General features: G+C 35.3%; 1 protein-coding gene across 1 annotated transcript in view; it reads right to left on the minus strand.

Annotated features, from left to right (window-relative positions):
• Positions 1–21627, minus strand: part of LOC145295935 (dual specificity testis-specific protein kinase 2-like) — a 386563-nt gene that overhangs the window by 67394 nt on the left and 297542 nt on the right. The window contains exon 4 of the mRNA XM_080141816.1: positions 10077–10223. Within this exon, the coding sequence (XP_079997942.1) occupies positions 10077–10223 (147 nt within the window). The remainder of the gene's footprint in view (positions 1–10076; positions 10224–21627) is intronic.

Raw genomic sequence — 21627 nt, forward strand, 5'->3', positions numbered from 1 at the left:
GGAGGAGGAGCGAAAGAGAGGAGGAGGAGCAGGGAAAGAGAGGAGGAGGAGCAGGGAAAGAGAGGAGGAGGAGCAGGGAAAGAGAGGAGGAGGAGGAGGGAAAGAGAGAGGACGAGGAGGAGGGAAAGAGAGAGGACGAGGAGGAGGGAAAGAGAGAGGACGAGGAGGAGGGAAAGAGGGAGGAGGAGGAGGAGGGAAAGAGAGACGAGGAGGAGGAGGGAAAGAGAGAGGAGGAGGATGAGGAGGAGGAGGAGGAGGGAGAGAGAGAAGGGGGGAAAAGAGAGAGAAGGAGGGAAACGGAAAAGAGAGAGAAGGAGGGAAACGGAAAAGAGAGAGAGAAGGAGGGAAAAGAGAGAGAGAAGGAGGGAAAAGAGAGAGAGAGAAGGAGGGAAAAGAGAGAGAGAAGGAGGGAAAAGAGAGAGAGAAGGAGGGAAAAGAGAGAGAGAAGGAGGGAAACGGAAAAGAGAGAGAAGGAGGGAAACGGAAAAGAGAGAGAAGGAGGGAAACGGAAAAGAGAGAGAAGGAGGGAAACGGAAAAGAGAGAGAAGGAGGGAAACGGAAAAGAGAGAGAAGGAGGGAAACGGAAAAGAGAGGAGGGAAACGGAAAAGAGAGGAGGGAAACGGAAAAGAGAGAGAAGGAGGGAAAGGGGAAAGAGAGGATGAGGAAAAGAGAGAGGATAAGGAAAAGAGGATGAGGAAAAGAGGATGAGGAAAAGAGCGAGTAGAGAATGAGATAGAAGGGGGAGTGAAGGGGGAAGGGAAAGGAGGCGGCGGAAGAGACGCAGGCTGTGTAAGAGATGGGGTGAGAAAGAGAAACGGAAGAGGAGAAAGAGAAATGATAAACGAGAGAATATAAGAGATAAAGTAAAATAGAAATAAATATAAATTGGGGGTGGGGGCTGGTAGAAGGAAAATAAAAGGGAAGAAAATTATAAAAGAGAAAAAGAAACTATTAAACCAAAGATTGAGATAACGGTGTCGAAGCATCTCCATGGAAATTACATTTCATATCGACCAATCCAATTTATGAAACTCTACAGCGTGCCGAATACACACGTAGAGTATTTTAACTAAACTGACCACACGTGATGCACCATTCACGTGTCTTGGTCGCCTCCTTCCTTATATACCTTCCTCCCTGCACAATGTCCCTGCCACTGTTCCATTCTTGGATATCCCATCGAGAATTTGAAATCATGGCAACTGTGGACTGCAAAGCCGATAACGAACGACAATAGACTAAAGGTTTCCTTTGAAGCAAACAGAAATTGAAATAACTCTATAAACAAACAAGGCATACAACTCATAACGTTTTGTTATTATGATAAGAGGCAGGAGATTAAACAATACCAGAGCACTAATAACGTTTTTTTTTTTCTTTTTATTATAATAAGCATAATATTAAACAAAGGTATAACACTATAACATTCTTTTTATTATAATAATAGGCAGAAGATTAAAGAAAGTCATAATATTAATAACTTTTTACTATAATAATAGGTACAATAAAAAAAGGAGGCCGTAGCACTAGTAAAGTGGGTTGTTTTTTTTTTACTATAATAAGCATAACATTAGCTAGCGCAATAACAATTTAAAGGAAAAATCTATAAACAAATAGCATTTTTTTTTTTACTATAATAATAGACATAATATTAAAACAAAACTATAACACTGATAAAGTGTCTATCTAGAAAGATGTAAGAAATCGGACTTTTAAAATAATATAAAAATTTATGCATCCATTCTATTTTTGTTTTTACTTTTGTTAATCTACATAATATCAATTTATACTTACTTTTTTAATTTTATTTTTTTAATAAAGTGATAGTTATGTTGTCGTAATTGAAGCCGTAATTTCGATGGAAAAGTCTTATGAGTCAGAGTCACTTCAGGTGGAAATCGCGGGGTCTCTCTAATTCTCTTAGCTGGCGAAATCTCAACGTGAAAGATGTGTTTGCATGCTATGGCCAAACTAGAAACAGCAAATGAAATGTGAATGTGTGTACCAAGACAGAATTACTGTTGATCTCTCTCCCTCTTTCTCTCATGCATACGAAGTCAAGCTGTTTTCTTTTTATGCACTAGCCTGGATGCCCGGCGTTTCCTGGGTATTTGGAAGTGTGTGAAAAAAACAAACAAAAAAATAAAAACGTAGTAGTATGAAGGCAGGCTCGAACACGAACCACAAATGAGGAAATGAATGTGAAAAAAAAATGGCGTCTTTGCTGTTGCGCCCTTCGCCAAACCGGAAGTGACGTAGGTTTAAATTAAGTCTAGACAATCGAAAAGAGGAGATGGCTTTCGAAAATATCGGTGAAAAAAGCGACCCTCTCTGTAGAAAAGTGCCCAGTTGAGGGTGAAGGAATTAATGTTTTTAGCCAATTTTTCGATATTTGTCGTCCGAAGGGTCGAGCTTTAAAACAAACGAAAAACACGAGTTCACACGTACGTGCGTAAAGGATTTTGTGCACCTACCGGTAAAGTGACATACAACAGTAAGAAACAGTTTTAATATTGATAATTATTACTTAATTAAAACAAAAACTAAGAAAATTTACATAAAACGTTAAGAAATTATCAGAAAAATATTATCCGTTTTACTGATATTCATACTTAGCATATCGTTCCAATACGCTGTATTCATATTAGTCGAAGATAAGTCCTCGATTATCAGTCCACCAGATAGTGATTCATTGTGGCATCTTTCAGCGTTGCTCTGTCCGGAGATTTAATTCTGCTTAGTTGCTGGAGGTCAATTCTTCTAGGCTGTACCTTCTCTTTGAAAAGTTAGTTTATTGCTAATCGTCTGAGGCGCCCTTAGTGGGAAATACCAAGGTATTTTTTGTAGGTCAGAGCGTACTAATCCTAATGTGCTGGTTGTTCAAAACTACACCTGACATTGTGTCTAATCGTGGCCTTCATAATATATTAAAAAGGCCAAGAAACTAAAGTCATGTGACCTACTGACGTCATTAAATTTAGGTAATTAACTCTGATCACGGGTCCCAAAAAACAACGGGAAGTAGATAACGTTTAATGAAAACATCGAAAGAAGATAGATAACTATTTTCGAGGATTTAGCAGAGAAGCCAACAAACGAAAAAAAAAAAGGGTAAAAAATTCAAATATATAACAAATGAATGTTACCAAAGGCAAGATAAGTTATTCTTTTACCTACCTGGGTATGTTTTGTGTGTTTTAACACAATCTAAAGCTTATATTTGATTCGAAAAAGAATTAGTGTCAAGCTGCTAAAGTACACAAGCAATCCAGATGGCTGACGAAAACACTGTCTTTGGAGCATCAAAAATGGTTCAAAATTCGAAAAAATAAACAAAATATTGATAGAAATCTACCCAATAAGTGTCAGGAAGTATCACAGTGACACTTATTGGGTATTACGTTCATTTTTTCACATTTTTAACCATTTTTTTATGTTCAGTTTGAACAGAGTTGGTAATGTTGTCTTTACATGCATTCAAATATGACTTTTTTTTATTAGTTGTATATTCTTTAGCCTAATGTTTCCTACAAAAATCTGATGAACAGGTTTATTTTGTGTTTCTGAATTTTTTAGATGAGAACCGATTGATTATTTGTATTATTCAGACTACTCATCTCATCTTGAGTATTATTTTCACAATGTTTTGGTTAATGTAATCTGCAATCTTTTTCATGTGTATCTTGTTAAACTCGGCAATCTTTCTACCAAACTCCGCAAGAACACGTGGTATAGCGGTTAAAGTACTTATTAAAATTTAGTTGTAAGTTACACTCTTCTGAAGGTTCAATTCTCAGTGCAGGCGTCACTTAGAATTACAATTGCAAACCACTTAGAACTTCTACCCAGTCGTGGCTGACGGAACAAGACAGTGAATTAAATAAAGGGTTCCGTTCGAAATTGTGTGTAGATTCCCAAGTCCAACAGAAAGATACCCAAGTTTGGCATGATACACCTAAAGAAAGTTGGAGCTTATATCAACTGAAACGTTATAAAACTAACAATAAAGATGAGAATGGTCGCCCGAATATGAATGCTACCAAATATGAGATTTATTTTGACGATTATTTTTAAATTGATGAAATCGCATGAAATGAACATTTTCATAAGTACATAGGAAGTATCAATATACAGAACAAACATATAATCAACGACATTGAATATTTGAATATGTGGGAAAACAGCAAAACTTTTGATTAAGACCTGAGGGCAACTGAAGTCAAAAAGTTGATAAACATAAAACAAATATTGAAAACTGGGCATGTGTAAAATTCGAGCAAAATTTTTATATTCTTTTTTTGTTTCTGCTTAAAGCAGTTTGATTGCCACAAAACGCGCATGACCTTGGAAAAGAGTGGAACGATGAAAGCAATAATAACGGAGACACAAAATCGAAAAGAAATTATGTTCCTTAGATGCAGCTGTTTAATCTGTTTAGGAATTAAAATGCTATTTCTGATAAATCTATGGAAATGCTAGTTCGCAATGATCGGACAGACTGACTAAAATGGTATTTCAAACTGAAGGTTGACAGACCACAGAAAGTAATATTTAAAACTGAAAGTTTACAGATCAAAGAAAATGTTTCAAAAAACGACCAAAAAAAGAATAATATTTCAGACTGAATGTTGACAGACCAAAGGAAATGTTTCAGACTGAATGTTGACAGACCAAAGGAAATGTTCAAGGCTAAATGTTGACAGACCAAAGAAAATGTTTCAGGTTAGATGTTGACAGACCAAAGGAAATGTTCCAGGCTGAATGTTGACAGACCAAAGAAAGCAATGTTTCAGACTAAAGGTTGATAGATCAAAGAAAATGTTTAAAATTGAAGGTTGACAGAAAACTGAAGGATGACAGACCAGTGAAAATGATACCTCAAAATGAATGAAAGGCCAAAGAAAACGGTGTTTCAGACTGACCTGAGACAGACCGACCGATGGACAATGCTTCTTATAAATATTTTTGAACTGCTCTAAAATAACACGCGTTTATTCTATCTTCTTTTTTTTTCCAAACAAACCCGGCAGAACAACGGAATGGGCCCCTCAGAGAAAAGTGAGGACTCATCAAAAAAGAAGAATCAAGGATCAAGTGACAACGGCATCATCAATACCCCATGGAAAGGGAAGGGGGTAGGTGAAAAAAGAAACAAAACAAAATGTAAGAAGAAACTCTTCGAGAATATCACGGATACAAGATCTCACTTTTCAACATTCTTCCTTTCTCTTCCTGGCGTCTTCGATTTAAAGGCAACTTGCTATTAGATCTCCTCCCCTTATCGCTCGCTGTTAAGCTACAAAAGTAGCAGCAACAGATACAAAATGGCCGCCATTAACTTCAATGTCGATTGCAAGTGGCAGTGTTCATTCATTCTTCTGCGCACTCGTTCTTTTTTATTATTATTTCATTCTCTCATTCTTTTGTAGTGTGAAATTTATGTGCAGTTACAGTCAATAACATTAGCAATGGTTCAACATAAAAAGATGTTTGTTGTGAAAAAAAAATGTGAGAAGGAAGAGAGGAGGGTATTCCAAAATAATAAAATAAAAAAAGTTCAAAGCGGACGCAACTCAAAAGAGAGATTAATAAATATTGAAAAGAGTTTGAAAGAGAGTGTGGAAAAAATAGATAGCAAAAAAAAAAAAAAAAAAAAAAAAAATTAGGGAGGGGGCAGGGAAATGGGGATGAGAGAAGAAGAGAGAGAATTCAGTCAGTACGAGTATGATAAATAAAAAAAGAGAAAAAAGGGGGAAACAAAAATGATAATGCGAGACGGTAAGATGAAAGAGAAAGAGATGAAAGGAAGGAAAAGGAGAGCAGTATGAGAAAATAAATTGGAACTTAACATGAGAAAGGAATATGGAAGAGATGAAATAGAAACGAGGAAGATCAGTTGCAAAAATAGAAAAGTGGGAAGATGATAGAGAGAGAGGGGTTCACAGACAGAGATATGGAGACAGATTGATATACAGAGAATGATTGTAAGAGAAAGAGAGAGAGACAGAGAGATTGAGAGATACAGAAAAATTGAGAGAAAGATACAAAAACAAAGAAATTGACAGAGAGAGAGAGAGAGAGAGAGAACATGAGAGGGAAGGAGACAGAGGCAGAAAAATTGAAATAAAGATAGAGGATATTAAGAGAAGGAGATAGAGAAAGATAGAGAGGGATGGGTATTGAAAGAGAGAGAGAGAGAGAGAGAGAGAGAGGGGTATTGAGATAATGAAAGAAAATAATATTGAGAGAGAGAAAAAGGGGGCTATCAAGATCGAGAGGGCCATGGACATATATATATATATATATATATATATATATATATAGAGAGAGAGAGAGAGAGAGAGGGGGGGGGGTTATTGTGATACAGAGAGAGAGAGACAGACAGACAGAAAAAGAGGAAGCTTGATAGAGAAAGAAAAGAGGACTGAGAGAAAGAAAGGAGGATTGAGAGAGAGCTGATAGTAAGAATGTAAAGACTTGTATGAAAAAGGTTATGGCAAAGTGGAAAAATGAGAAAGAAAAATGAGTAGCAAGATAGAAATAGGAAAAGAGAAAACTAGAATAAAAGACCATTAAGAAAATGAATAAAGAAAAAGTAAAAACCAAAGAAAGCTAAGAAAGGTAGAAAAGCAAAAAGAGAAGAGAAAGAGGGAATTTTCCAGAAAATTTTTTGGTGTTGAGATCTTATGTTTGTTTAGTATATGAATTCTATTTGAGAAAAAGAGTAGAAAAAAGAAGAGAGAAAAACAATAGAGAAAGACAAGAGAGAGAGAGAGAGAGACAAAAGAAAAGAATGAAAGAGATGAAAGAGAAGATAAGAAAGAGAGAAGATAAAGAAAGAGGGAGAGAAATACAGAGAGAGAAAGAAAGAGAAAGAAAGAGCGAAAGAAAAAGCGAAAGAAAAAAGAGAAAAGAGACGAAAGGGGGAGAAAAAAGAGATGCAAGAGGAAGAGAGATGCAAGAGGAAGAGAGATGCAAGAGGAAGAGAGATGCAAGAGGAAGAGAGACGAAAAAGAGAGAGAGAGAGACTAAAGAGACAGAGAGAGAGAGAGAGAGAGACTAAAGAGACAGAGAGAGAGAGAGACTAAAGAGACAGAGAGAGAGACTAAAGAGACAGAAAGAGAGACTAAAGAGACAGAAAGAGAGACTAAAGAGACAGAGAGAGACTAAAGAGACAGAGAGAGAGAGAGAGAGACTAAAGAGACAGAGAGAGAGAGACTAAAGAGACAGAGAGAGAGAGAGACTAAAGAGACAGAGAGAGAGACGAAAGAGACAGAGAGAGAGAGAGACGAAAGAGACAGAGAGAGAGAGACGAAAGAGACAGAGAGACGAAAGAGACAGAGAGACGAAAGAGACAGAGAGACGAAAGAGACAGAGAGACGAAAGAGACAGAGAGACGAAAGAGACAGAGAGAGACAGAGAGACGAAAGGGACAGAGAGAGACAGAGAGACGAAAGAGACAGAGAGAGACAGAGAGACGAAAGAGACAGAGAGAGACAGAGAGAGACGAGAGAGACGAAAGACACAGAGAGAGACAGAGAGAGACGAGAGAGACGAAAGACACAGAGAGAGACAGAGAGAGACGAGAGAGACGAAAGACACAGAGAGACGAAAGACACAGAGAGACGAAAGAAACAGAGAGACGAAAGAAACAGAGAGACGAAAGAAACAGAGAGACGAAAGAAACAGAGAGACGAAAGAAACAGAGAGACGAAAGAAACAGAGAGACGAAAGAAACAGAGAGAGAGACGAAAGAAACAGAGAGAGAGACGAAAGAAACAGAGAGAGAGACGAAAGAAACAGAGAGAGAGACGAAAGAAACAGAGAGAGACGAAAGAAACAGAGAGAGACGAAAGAAACAGATAAGAGAGACGAAAAAGACAGATGAGAGAGACGAAAAAGACAGATGAGAGAGAGAGACGAGAAGAGAAAGGAAAAGATGAAAGACACGAATGAAGAGAGAAACGAGATAAGATAGAGAGAAATGAGACAAAAGAGAGAGACAAGAGAGAAGAAAGAGACAAGAAAGAGAGACGAGACAAGAGTCAAGAAAAGGAGACAAGAGAGAGAGAGAGGAGAAAGAGAGAAATGTAAGAAACGAGAGAGAGAGACAAATACAATTGAGAGAAAGAAAAGAAACGAGAGAGAGACAAATACAATAGAGAGAAAGACAAGAAACGAGAGAGGAAGACAAGAAACAAAGAGAAAGAGAGACTAGAAACAAAGAGAGAGAAACAAGATAGATAAAAAACAAGAGATAAAGACATGAAATGAGAGAGAGAGAAGAAACAAAAGAGAGAAAAACAAGAAACAAAAGAGAGAGAGAGGAAAGAAACAAGAGAGATAAGAAACGAGAGAAAGAGAGAGACAAGAAACAAGAAAAGGAAGAGGGAGAGACAAGAAACGAGAGAGGGAGATACAAGAAACGAGAGAGAAAGAGATAGAGACAAGAGAGATAAAAGGGAGAAATATAGTCTAACATTTAAAATATTCATTTCAGATTTCAACATTACGTAAATTTATTTATTTACCTCTGTAAACTTTAATAATTTCACACTTAAAATCTGGTTCTTATCGAAACGAAAGTTCGTGTGTGTGCGTGTGACCACCGAAAAGTAGAACACAACAAAACAAACATCCACAAAGTTGATATATTCTTGAACAGTGGTGCCTAGAGTTAACGGTCAGGTTTCGTTGGGAGAGGAGAGTATTTTAAATCCTATCTTTACCTATATATAAAAAGCACTTTGTGTGTGTGTGTGTGTGTGTGTTCGTGTGTGTGTGTGTGTGTGTGTGTGTGTGTGTGTGTGTGTGTGTGTGTTCCCTATCGACTCCGAAACGGTTGGGCCAATTTTTTTTTTTTTTTTTTTTACACAAATATACTTTATGTGTCTGAGAATGTTCTTTGATAGGTTTTGTATCAGAATACCTCTGATGAGTATCGAAAATTGAAAAAAAAAATCCGGTTAAAGAATAAACAGTTCGATTTTGACCAAAGTTTACACTCTTATACAACCTTACAGCACAAGTGCATTTGAGAAGTTTTAGAAGAGTCCGACGTATAAAATCAACAGTATGTTCTTTAATAAGACGGGTGCGTTCGAAATGAATGGTTCTGTTTAGAATACAACTGTAACATGATACTTGGCATTTAAATTGAAGCCATTATATAATTGTTGAATAGAAATATGTTTAACGTATTCTATTTTGTGTTTAGTTGCCTTAGGAAACGCTGAGTAATTCTGCTCATTATTTACAAAGTTAAGAGTGAAAAACTAACAGATTCGAAAAGGTAATTATGCAATTTGATTTTCACTATTTTGTAAGACGTCAGAAAGATTTGACATCAATAATGTTTAATAAAATTTCAATGGTCAAGGCAAAAATTAAATTATAAATACTCCCTGGCAACACTGAGTCAGCACAGCTAGTTTATTATTAATTATTATTGGCTCACAAGAAACTTTCACACAGGTCATCAAAGATCTCCTTGAATACAGCCTGTGGTGTTCCCTGGAAGCTAAGTGACAACAAGTCTCCCCAGATTTTCCAATACTCTCCCCCTCTTTCGATAACATTTGCAAATAAATTTGCATTATCGCAAGAGCTGCTTGCCATTGATTTCTCATTGGCAGCGGCCATTGATCTTTACTGGAATTTGAGTGGCAATAAGCCTCTCCAAGGTCCAAGTTCTCTTTGTACTTATACAGTGGAGGTCTGGTCAGTGCTCACTCCTCGGTCTTTCCTTCCTCCTTGACTTTTTGACTATTCAGTCTCACTCCTTTTTGGGAGGAAGCAGTGATGTAGTAACGGGGTGGGGTTAGAAAACTTATAGGTATGCAGCTTCAATGTTCTTGGTTCCATGTAGCGCTTCATGTTTTGTCTCTGTAGCAGTATATTATTGTTATTATTATTATATCAATTTTAAAATTTAACAGCAGGCAATGATGCAACTTGAACTCAACCTATTGAAAATTGCCTACAGACAGTCGTCCAAATTATAAGCAGTTCCAGATGCTGTCCTCTTGACCAGAGAACCGGGACACATTAAAGAGTGAACAAGTGAAATTCTTACCTTTGATGTCAAATCTCTGTGGAAAACTCCTCGAGAATGAAAATAACGCATCCCCATGGCAACGTCAAGAGCCATACTAATTCTGGTTTTCCAAGGCAGTTCAATGTCTTTGGCAAGGATTTGATCGAGCGCTCCACCATTAATGTACTGAAGAAAAAAAAAAAAAAAAAAAAAAAGGCTTAATATCAATTGAACAAGAGTAATGTTAAGCTTACAATACTATTAATTTTTATCTATATAAGTATCTCTATATAAAGTTAGGTATGTGTATCTGTTTATATATATATTTATATCTAGGATTTATTCCTAAACTAATTAACCGATCATTACGAATTTTAGAACACAGTTGATAGGCATAAAGAAGAGAGGGGTTATATTTAGTTTAATTTATGCAAAGATGTGTTGGAATCCCTTAGTAAATATTCAGATACCTCCAATATACCTGAGTAATAAATATTCTTCAAATTTCAATTTGTTTAGGGCACTAGAAAGAGTTTTCGGGGTTATTATAAGGAAACATTTCCCTATCAGCAAATTCAAATATTTCAGATTTACATTAATTTGATCCATAATCATTAGACACAAATTAAAAATATTCCCTAAATTTCAACAAATGATCCCGGTCAATTCCTAATTTCATGCACCAGTTCTACATAATGAGATAGCTTTTATGAAGACAATAGTCCAAAAAACTTACTAATCCCTTATCAAAAATAATACTGTAATATTTGATCCTGGACAGTGCCAGGTAAAGCAAATGATCTTGGTCAATTCCTAATTTCTTGCTCCCTCAAGCATTTCACAATAATATAAAGTAAATGATGTTGATAAAGACAATAGTTCAAAGAGAGTTAGTATCTATTACTTACCAAAAGTAATACTGTAATCTAACAATTTTTGATACCAAATAATGCAGATTATAACAAAAAATGTCTTGGTCAATTCTTAACTTCTTTCTCTGTAGCTTCCAAGAAAAGAGAAAATTTATAGAGAATATCAAATATACACACAGTACCCAACCACATTTAGATCCTGGTTAATGAAGATGGTCTACAGCCCCTCGTATTGACAAATGGTCACTAATCTTGTACTGACCAGGCTCAACATTGCTTAACTTGAGTGATTCAACAAGAGTCGGTGTATCGATGTGGTTATTATGCCATAACCCCACCATAGACTGCGATGGGGGGGGGAGTAATTGGGAATTGGGTACAGATAAAATGGTAGTTTTAGACATTGGTTCACAGGAAAAAAAAATGTCCCTGGCCAGAATTTTAATAAACATTGTAACTGTCAATTGCAACACCGATCTGTGGCGCCTCTTTCCTATTAAAGATGGCAGAAATGCAGGTGTAATGCAATTGCAGACTGTAACATAAAAACAGGGGCAGGCAACAGCAATAGACAAAGAAATTATATAAATTCTAAAAAGTTATGCAAATTTCTACCATTCAAAGATCACTGAATGGGAGCTTAAGTGAGAACTTCCTTCTTATAACCTCTATTCTTTTGATTCTTTGAACTATTTTGTTATCTGCTCTCTTGCACTTAATAAAGCCTCCAAATCTATGTCATTATCATAAACCATGCAGCATGATTTTTTCATCCCGAATAAGGCATATTAGCACTTGGACATAAAGGAATACTATTTGGGATTGTGTCTATCGGTGATTTGGGGGGGGGGGCAGCGAGATGTCTGTTCACATTACATTTAAACTTTTGCAGCTTAGTATAGTCAGGAAAGCAGGATACGGGGTGGGGGGGGGGAATTCCCAAGTCTAGCAATCTGAGGAACGAAGCTATTGATATAGAAGGCTTTCCAGCATGTAGGGATCACAGCAGTGAAGGGATGGGATTTTGCTGCTTGTCAGGTTCATTAGAAGTATGTGCATCGAGGAAGCTTGTGTTATGTGTTAACCAGAGCAGATTCCATTGAGGTACTCAGAAAACAGGCACAGGGATGCACTATTGTGGCGATGGGACAAAGGTTGGAGCTTGGCCAACAGTGTGGAACCTATTAGATTTGAAACACTTTTTTGAAACTTGTCTAAGAGTGGGAGATTAGTGGTAAATGCACCATCCTAGAAGTGGCAACAATACTCTATGCTTGGGTGAATTGTGACTTTGTAAAGATATATCGACATAGCTATAAACATAGATATATAAACATAGATATATAGACAGATATATAAACATAGATATATAGACATGTATATATAGACATAGATATATAGACACAGATATATAGACATGTATATAAACATAGATATATAAACATAGATATATGATGATAAAGTAAATGGTAAAGGAATTATAATTGTCTTAAATTATAAAATTAAAACAAAGAGTCATAACCTGGATTCAGAAATGCACATAAATAGTTTAGTTTTCCGATAATTGTCGAACCAGAAATAAAATAAAAATAAATAATAATCACAAACAATACTGTTCGAAAAATCAACATTAACTTTATCATGTGTACAACACAAGCTAGTTTTCTTTTTGTGACATTTTTTTCCTTCTCGATGTAAGCATGGTTAACATTTGAAACGAAATGTAAAGCCAATACAACGCAGTATTTAAAAAAAAATAAATGTTTCGGCGATATAAGCGGTGTTTAAATTTGATTAAACAAATGTGTATTTTATATTAAAAAGAAAAAAAAAACAGCGTTGTGTGGACTTTCTAAACTTAGGAATTTCAATTCAAATGTAAATTCATTTCACGCGCAAGCCACGTGTTCCTCACGATTGAGAACATTTAAAATCACCAGATGAACTTTACTTTTCAGGTGACATCATGCCACAAGAAAAGGAAAAGAACACAAACCGATTCTAATTCTGATGATGGCGGAAAATCGACGAAACTTACTTGATTTTAAACAAATAATTTGTTTTATACATAAAAAAAAAGTTACATTGTGCTGGCTTTCTGAACTTAGAAATTTCTGTTTTATTTCCTTTTCAACTGATAATTCATTCAATACTTTCAACCGACAATCAGCCACAGCAGAGATATATGTCTGCCTTCATATACACCCACCTCCTGGTATTCTGCGCAAACTCGTATCAGTCTGGTTTCTTATCTCGTTGTTTCTCCATCCATGTTTTTAAAACAATTTGTATGCGTCAAACCCACGCCATTGTTTCCTTGTTTCAACTTCGGTACATTCTTTTATCTAGTGATTTTTTTTTAAATATTTTGATGAATCGTTTTAACCACATAGCACGGTTATCTGCTTGGTATATATTGAGACCCTACACCAGTAAGTATAGATTATGTTAACTAGTATGAACTTAGGTGATGGTTACCTAAGTACATGTCAGTTGCAAACGGAAATAGACCACCTGAAGCTAGCGTAATTGAGAGTTTAAAAGTTAACTCTCTAAACAAGATACGCTAGAAATGCAGGTGCTGAATGATATGACAAAGATTATGTTCCAAACATGTGACGTAGAACAGAGTTTCTAAACAATCAGATTCAGGAAGCAAGAGAAACGAAAATGTACTCCGATAATATCGTCTGTGTCTTTCAATCCCTAAGTAGAAAAATACGTTTAGAAGTAAAGAGAATTAGATTGGTCTCTTCTCCCGTAAGCAACTTTCCTCTAAATAAAACCTTTGCAAGTCTCCTATATGTTCCATGCAGGAGTAGATTCGTCTCGAGTCAAACAAAAGATCACAACCACAAAGAGACCACAACTCACACATGGAAAAGCAACATTAAAAAAGAATTTTAAAAAAAATCAACGACCGCGCACGTATGTAAAAAGACAATCTAGTGATTTCTCTTGATCTCTCACTGATAAAACCACACTAATGCGTACGCGTTTGTAGAAAGAGTCTGTTCGTTAAACTTTGTCTATGAAAATGCTACCTGATTACAAGATTTCAATTGGCCTATGTCTGTTGATTGACGTCGTGCAAAAACATCTCAACACCAATATTGCATTTCACATATTCCCCAAAATCCGCTTCAAAATCTTTCAACAGTTATTTTTTATTAGATGGTTTCAAGTAGATTTCCTATTCATTTGCCTCCCCACACAAGCAGAATTAGATGCAAGGTCGGTTTTAATGTGGGAAAAGCCCAGTATTCCAAAACCGGGTACTTTATTTTAAGAATAAAAAGTAAAGTTGCCTCAGTCGAAAAGGATTTCTCTTTCACTGATCAAGAATAAAAAAGATGAAATGTAGTACCAAAACAGGTACTACACTTTGTTCCTAGACATAAAGTTCAAGAGAGTCTTTATTTATGTTTCTATTTATTTGCCTCCCCAAGAGGACAGAGTTAGGCAAGGTTTGTAGTTACTGTGCAAAAAAAGTCCAAAAAGGAGGGGCTGGATTGAAATAAAAATAAAAATTTCCTCAGTCTAGAAAGATTTCTCATTCACTAGCCGAGGATAAATGCAAAGTGTTCAATCAGAATAGATACTACACTTTGCTCCTAAGATTCTTCACCTATTTATTTTATTCTAAACTATCTGTTTCCTCAACCTCATCTTGTTGTATCCATCTTGCAATAGGATTTCGAACGAGTGAAAAATGAAAAAAATATCCTCAGAACAAAGTCTTTCTATTCAAGAGAAAAGGAAAACTCTAAAATGTTATAATTAATTTTCAGACTTCAATTTTGAAAAAAAAATTAAAGAAAATAAAAATGAAAATAATTACAAAATATTTAATACAAAAAAAAAAAAAAGGAATTCACACTATCCAATTTTTTTTTTTTTAAACGTAAAGGAAATTTAGTTTGTGACCACGGAATAAAACATGTCTGAAAGCAATTCAATAATTAGCATCACTAGAAAGCAGTCAGCTGAAATTTTTCATTAAAAACTTCTAATTTTTTGTTTGTTTCTTTATCATTTTGAGTTTTATGACAACTAAAAAAATACCTCTCCGAGGACGAGTAAAATTAATTCCTTGAACAAAACATTTTTCCACCATTTTAGCTCCTTTCACCAAGATTAAAATCAAGATATAATATAACTAAACTTCATGTCTAGAATCCTTATTCCAAAATTTGATGAAAATCTGATGCATTAAGGAATCTTAAAAAGAAAATTATATTCACGGAATCTTATTTTATTGGTGTTTAATAACTATGAATCAAATTTAATGCAAATCTGAAATATTTGTATCTTCAAATTGAAGATAGTCCCTAAAAACCTTTTTTTTTAATATTCAAAAGAAACCAAAATTTTCAGAATATTTATTAATTGATGTCTAATACTCATTGTCAAAAATTCGCAAAAATCCAAGATATTTGATTTTTCACAAACGACTCCTACCTCCTTTTATTACTTCCATTAAAACTAAATTAAGTAAACAACATTATGGTGAAATACACTGTTACCCTATGTTAAGAAGGGATTTCTATTTAGAAAGCCCTTCTTAACATGGGGAAATGAGGGAAGGCCACATTTTGAATTAGTTGTCTGTCAGTTTTTATTTTGGCATCTTTCGGCTGCTCACGTAATCTGTCAGAAGATATTGGAACAAAAATTGCCAGAGATTGGGTTATGAACTGGATAAGTCCCAAAAGGAAACTTATTTGTAATTGTGGTAAAAAGATGAGTTCTCACTATGAAAATTTTACATGGAAAAAAATATAAGGATTGAAGCTCAGTCGAAAACTTTCCATGGAAATAGCGATAGAGTTATAATGGTTCATTGTAATCAATTGGGTAACTCAAACCATTATAGATACAGTTGTGGTCGACGGTTTTTCTAACTCCATGTTCGAAACAATTAAAAACACACACCCTTCCCCGTTCACAGAAAAACAACAACAAAAAGAGTAGAGAACAGCATTTCTGTTTCACAAAAAATATTTTTATTACAGCAATACAGGAAAGAGATGAAAAAAAAAAAAGAAACAGACAATAGATATCTTGACAAAAAGTGAAGCGCCACTCATCCTGGCAGACTTCATTTTAGGCTTTTCAACTGGACGAGCCCAATCTTCCAATGTCCGATTCCCTGTGCAGTCTGACTCCAACAGTTTTAAAATGGGTAAAACGCTTGCATGAATGTGTTTTCAAAAACGTGCTAAAAAAGTGTATTCATACACCAAGTCATTCTATTTGTCAATGGACCAATTACGCAACACTAAACTTTATCTACTTTCTCTAAAGAGAAATTAAGACATGTAACTGGTACAGAGCAGAGAGAAACAACATATTTTTTGTAAGAAGATGCAAAGAAGAGAAGACATCACCTCAATTAGATTAATAAGTCCGTCTTGATGCCACTCAAATGCTACGACTTTCTCAAATATGAACACATACTTTAAAATGGGCTTGATCTCAGAGTAAATTTTTCTTTCCATTAAAAAATTCCCAAATAATTTATATTTATTGTTTGCAAAAAATTATGTTTTTGACAAAAACTAACACATTGCTTCAATTCAAAAAATTGATTAAATGCAAATAACTCTCTGCCCAACAGTATAAACAAAGAATAATATCTTAGAATAAGTATTATATTTCATTAAGGAGTACTTTTTGAACTCACGATAGTGGAAGAGAGAGAGAGAGAGAGAGAGAGAGAGAGAGAGAGAGAGAAATAATTCACCAAAGTCGAGAAGAGAGAGAGAGAGAGAGAGAGACAACTACCCAAAGTCGAGAAGATAAAAAGAAACAACTTATCAAAATCGAGAAAAGAGATAGGCAAATAATATTTTTACTATATTTGATTTTGCTCTGTTTTCTGTACATTTGGGGGGGGGGAGACCAAGTGAAAAGGAATGAAAGTTTGTTTTTTTTTTGCATTGGTGATGCGCAGATGGAACTCTTAAGCATTTCACATAAAACAATCAATGATAATGATCCGGGTTTAATTTTAAATACGATCATCTTTTGCAGAGAGCATACAATTTTGTGATGCAAACTTTTCATTTTTGTTGTTTTATTATTAAAGTTTCTGCAGACTGAAATTGTGATCGTGTTTTTGCTGCAGCCTCACCTAAAAGGTTTCCTCGGCCGAACAAATGCACTTGCAAAAGGAAAAGAAATTCCACTTACTTTCAAGCTATAAACAGCAAGGTCACCTTTATGAGCCAACACTTCATCTCGTATAAACACTCACACTAGTTGTAAGCACTACTCAAGTGTATAGTTCGACATAGAAGAGACAATGCTATTAATTTGTGTATGTGTGTGTGTGTGTGTGTGTGTGTGTGTGTGTGTGTGTGTGTGTGTGTGTGTGTGTGTGTGTGTGTGTGTGTGTGCGTAGGGCGGGGATGGATCAATATGAAAATGAGTGAAAGATAAGCCAATGGGTACAATGAGGACATACATGTCAGAACATATGTGGGTGTAGATTTACGATTGAACTAATTCTAAGTCGGTTGAACAAATCGTATTCATGCCTTTGACAGTTATCCTTGTGTTGGTTGTTTGCATTTTCATTACATTTCGGTGGTGGTGGTGGTGGTGGTGCTAATTAGGATGATGAAGAGTAGAGTGAATAAACAACCCTTTCTTTTGATACGCGTTTCACAAAACAATTTAATTCCAAAATAAATTTCACCAAAATTAATTTTCGCTTCTTTGTAAACAATTCAGTTAGTTTTTCTTTTAATTCCGGACAACGCCGGGTAGATAAAGCTAGTTGATCATATGGTAAGTTTGTTTTATTTATTATCTTTTTAATTCTGTTTGAAAGATGTTGACATCGACTAAAGATGTACAATAGTTTAGGAAGAATATTATCTGGACTAGGATTCTATCACCATATGAAAAAGAATGGGTGTATCTGTTTATGGTTTGTGCCGTTGGAAAAGATTAAAAAAGATATACAAGAGATTTCATGCCAAAATGCTAAAGAGTTTCGCCATTTTGTGGAAGCAGAAGAAAAATCTGAAAGTGAATTTACAAAAACAATCTGAAGGGGAAAAAATTTTTTTAATTTCTTGAAAAAACTTCAGTTTAAAAAAAAATTCTTCCTCTTGGATTTTTTTATCGATATAATTAAAAATGACAAGATATCAGAGATACTTAATTACAAGTAATTTTTTCCTTTTCTTTTTGAGGGGAGAAATAAACATATTTAAAATACGATTTTTAGGAAATAGAAGAGAAAAGAAAGATAAAACAGAGGTATAGAAAGGTTTGGGTAAGGTTTTGAGTTCTTGAAAAAAGATAATTTTTAATTTGATTAATGAAAAATTAAAAATATTCATTGGAAATCATAATAGAATATATATCAACGTAATGTATCATACCTTATGATTATTTTTTATTTTACATTAATTAAATTATATATATATATATATATATATATATATATATATATATATATATATATAAATTTAATTTATATATACGAGTGGCGTTTAAAAAAAATCTATTTTTCATTCTGCCAGAATAGATTAGAGGGGAATGCAAATTGCAGTGTTATGATAACATGCATTCATAAACTGAACTTTTATCTCTATGTTACAGATATTGACGATGTGAGGAAGAAACCCCCGTCATAGACGTGCGCCACAAGCAAACATGCGTCATTGAATTTCTAGCAAAAGTATATTAAGAATGGTGTAGCTCGTTTTAATGGTACCACTCCCGTTTTTTATAGCTCTTCAACATTTTTTTTAACTTCAAAGTTAAAAAAAAATAGAAGGCTTTACTTTTGGAACCACCCCTATATATTTTGTAATTACCTAAATTGTCACATGTTTAAGCGGGGGGGGGGCGATTCCAGTACTTTCCACGAGCTCTTTTTTCTATGGAAGTTCAATAATAAGAGTGCTTATCTGATGATTAACGTTTACAGGGAAAACGCCAGTTCATGAATAAAAAAGAGAGGTCAGATGGAGGTCAGGTGGTTAGTGTTTGGAGGTCTTGTCTCCTGTGAGAACACGAGGAAATGACGTCACATGAGATATGGGGATGAAGAGCAGGGGCACTTGGCTGGAAACCTAAAGAAATGATTTAAGAATCGATTATAAATGAAAACGCTAGGCCCCCAAAATCTGTAGCCCAAATATTTTTCTCACCCTCAACCACTAGCAGAGAAGGCAATGTCATAAGCTTAATGAAACAGTCCTTCTCCAAATTTGGGATATAAATCTTTTCTTTGTTTTGTTACGCTCGTGCCTCGTTGGGTGCGCCGAAGAGCGGTTACGTAACAGAAGTAAAAAAAAAAAAAAAAGGATGTTTGGTCTTCTGATACACACGTATCGAACAAGAGGAGATGAGGAAAATTCTTCCTGAAGACATGTAAAATGCGAATAGACAAATAAACACTTCGTGAAGAAAAACGAAAGACTAACACAGCATTAGATATTAAAAACAAACACGATTTATTATACAATAGGTATGGGGCAAGATAAGATTTAAAAAAAACATCAAAGACATTATGGACGGGGTGTTAAACAAACAAAGAAGTACGAGCGAAAACATATATATAGAAAATATTAGCTTGGGATAGAGAGAAAATGGTTTTGGAACTTGTAATTCTTTTCTTTTTTTCCGCTTAGATGACTTAGGGTTCGTTAACAGTCTATCTTACCACGTGATTGTCTTTCAATGTATGTTGGGAATTCGACAAGTTGTTTCGAAGAATGGATATTCTTGATATTGTTATTCGTCAATATTTGGCGTCTTTCAGTATGCATAATATTTTATTTTTTTCGTATCTTCTGTGCTTGTTTGAGATCAGCGGGATCTGCTGCAGTTCCCTCGGCATATTGTGTCAATTGACTGTGTAGTAGTTTCTTTCGTTTTTTTTTCTTTTCTTTTTTTCCCCCTCTTTTTCTTTCGGTGGCAAAATCGAACTCGTAGGATCGTGTGGAATATAGTCGCACTCTGTAGTATGGTCACCGAGGTACACGACTCATCATTCCTCCCAAATTTCTTAAATACAGGTGGATTGGGGACGTTTTAAGGCCCAATCCGAATGTCTTATTTTTTATCCTTTCTCCCTTTCTCTCCCTTTCTCTATCTCCCAAGCTGAGAAGGAATAAGATTGTTGTGTATTTTTAAAACGAATATGTTTTAACTCTGTTTTTATCGTTTTATTTTCATTTTATATATTACTATTTTTGATTCCGCCAGAATAGATTAGAGGGGAATGCAAATTGCATTATGATAACTGAACATGCATTCGTGACCTGAAGTTTTATCTCTATGTTACAGGTTTAATTTTCCCCACTCTTTATCTGTGCCGAAATCAAAGCGTAGATTCCATGAGCAAAGCTTATTTCTTAGAAGTGCACGCCTGTGGAACTCTCTTCCGTTTGTCTGTTTCCCACCTGACTACAACTTGGATGTCTTCAAGTCCAACATAAACAAATTCCTGATGACCCGCCCCCTTAAGACACTTTATCAAATCTCCAATACTAACGATTACTACGATACTATCCCATTGATTACTGTACACGCAATAACCCTTATCCCCGAGTGGCTTCCGGGCCTTGATAAGTTAAGCACACCCCCTCCTACATACACACACAAAAAAAAAAAAGAAAAAAAAATTTATTTTCAACGAAGTAACCCATGACACGTTACAGTGTTATTGTGCCAACTTTGAATCTAGAGCGAGAATGCACCCCCCCCCCCCTCCCACAGAGAAGCAGCCATTAGGGGACGACGAAAAGCGAGAGTGGAAAAAGTGTTCTCAATCTTTTCGGGCTGCTGTAGTTTCGCATTAAAGACATGAGGTATGATTTAATTGTGTTGTTATTTGTTGATTTGCATTCGATAACAAATGTTTTATTTGATCATGACATATGAAATATTAGAAATCCCCTACCGGGAGGGATGAAGGGGACGCCGGTGTGAATAAATACTGCAGATCTGAAAGTAATTCAACTGATACGGATTCCATTCTTTATGCTGACAACCATTCCATCACCGTTGTAATGACAGTTTCTGAAGGATACAAAGCCGAAAGACAGTAAACATAACAGGAACGCAGAAATTGCGCAGGTCTTCCTTTAAATGCCAAGCCTTTCTGTGTAGACAAACCAATTATGAAAGAAAACGAGTCGAGAGAGAACTCGGTGAAAAAGAAAAAAAGCAAGAGAAGCCGAGGGGCAGCGTTATCGCCTTGACACGCATTTGTCAACTGCTGTTCATCAATCACTTGCATGATTGAAGAAGCAATTCCAATCACATGTGGGCGTAACAACAAAGGAAAACTTGTGCTCAGCGCCGACAAAAGAGAGAAACTAGGAGGAAGAAAAGTTAGATGCCAGTGATTTTATACAACAATGGCCTCATAAATAAATAAATAAATAAATAAACTCCTGATTATTCTTTAAATGGTCCAATTTTTATGAGAGTATATTGACAAATATAGGCAGGAAAGAACGGTTTGGATTACTGCTTTGTTTTACGGCACATCAACCCTTTTCTGGTTATTTACTGTTGAGTTCGGTCATTCAACATTAAATAACCTTCATCTTCTTCAGATCTTCAAATATTTATTTGTAGTGTTTAGTTTGTTGGTTTTATTTTACAGCATATCAACACTTTTCGGGTTATTTTATGCCGGATCCAGGTTTTATGCTTCAAGTTCTTTATATCTTAAAATATTTATT

This window comes from Euprymna scolopes, chromosome 16 (genome assembly GCF_053919585.1).
Source record: "Euprymna scolopes isolate OS-2025 chromosome 16, ASM5391958v1, whole genome shotgun sequence".
NCBI classification, from domain to species: domain Eukaryota; kingdom Metazoa; phylum Mollusca; class Cephalopoda; order Sepiida; family Sepiolidae; genus Euprymna; species Euprymna scolopes.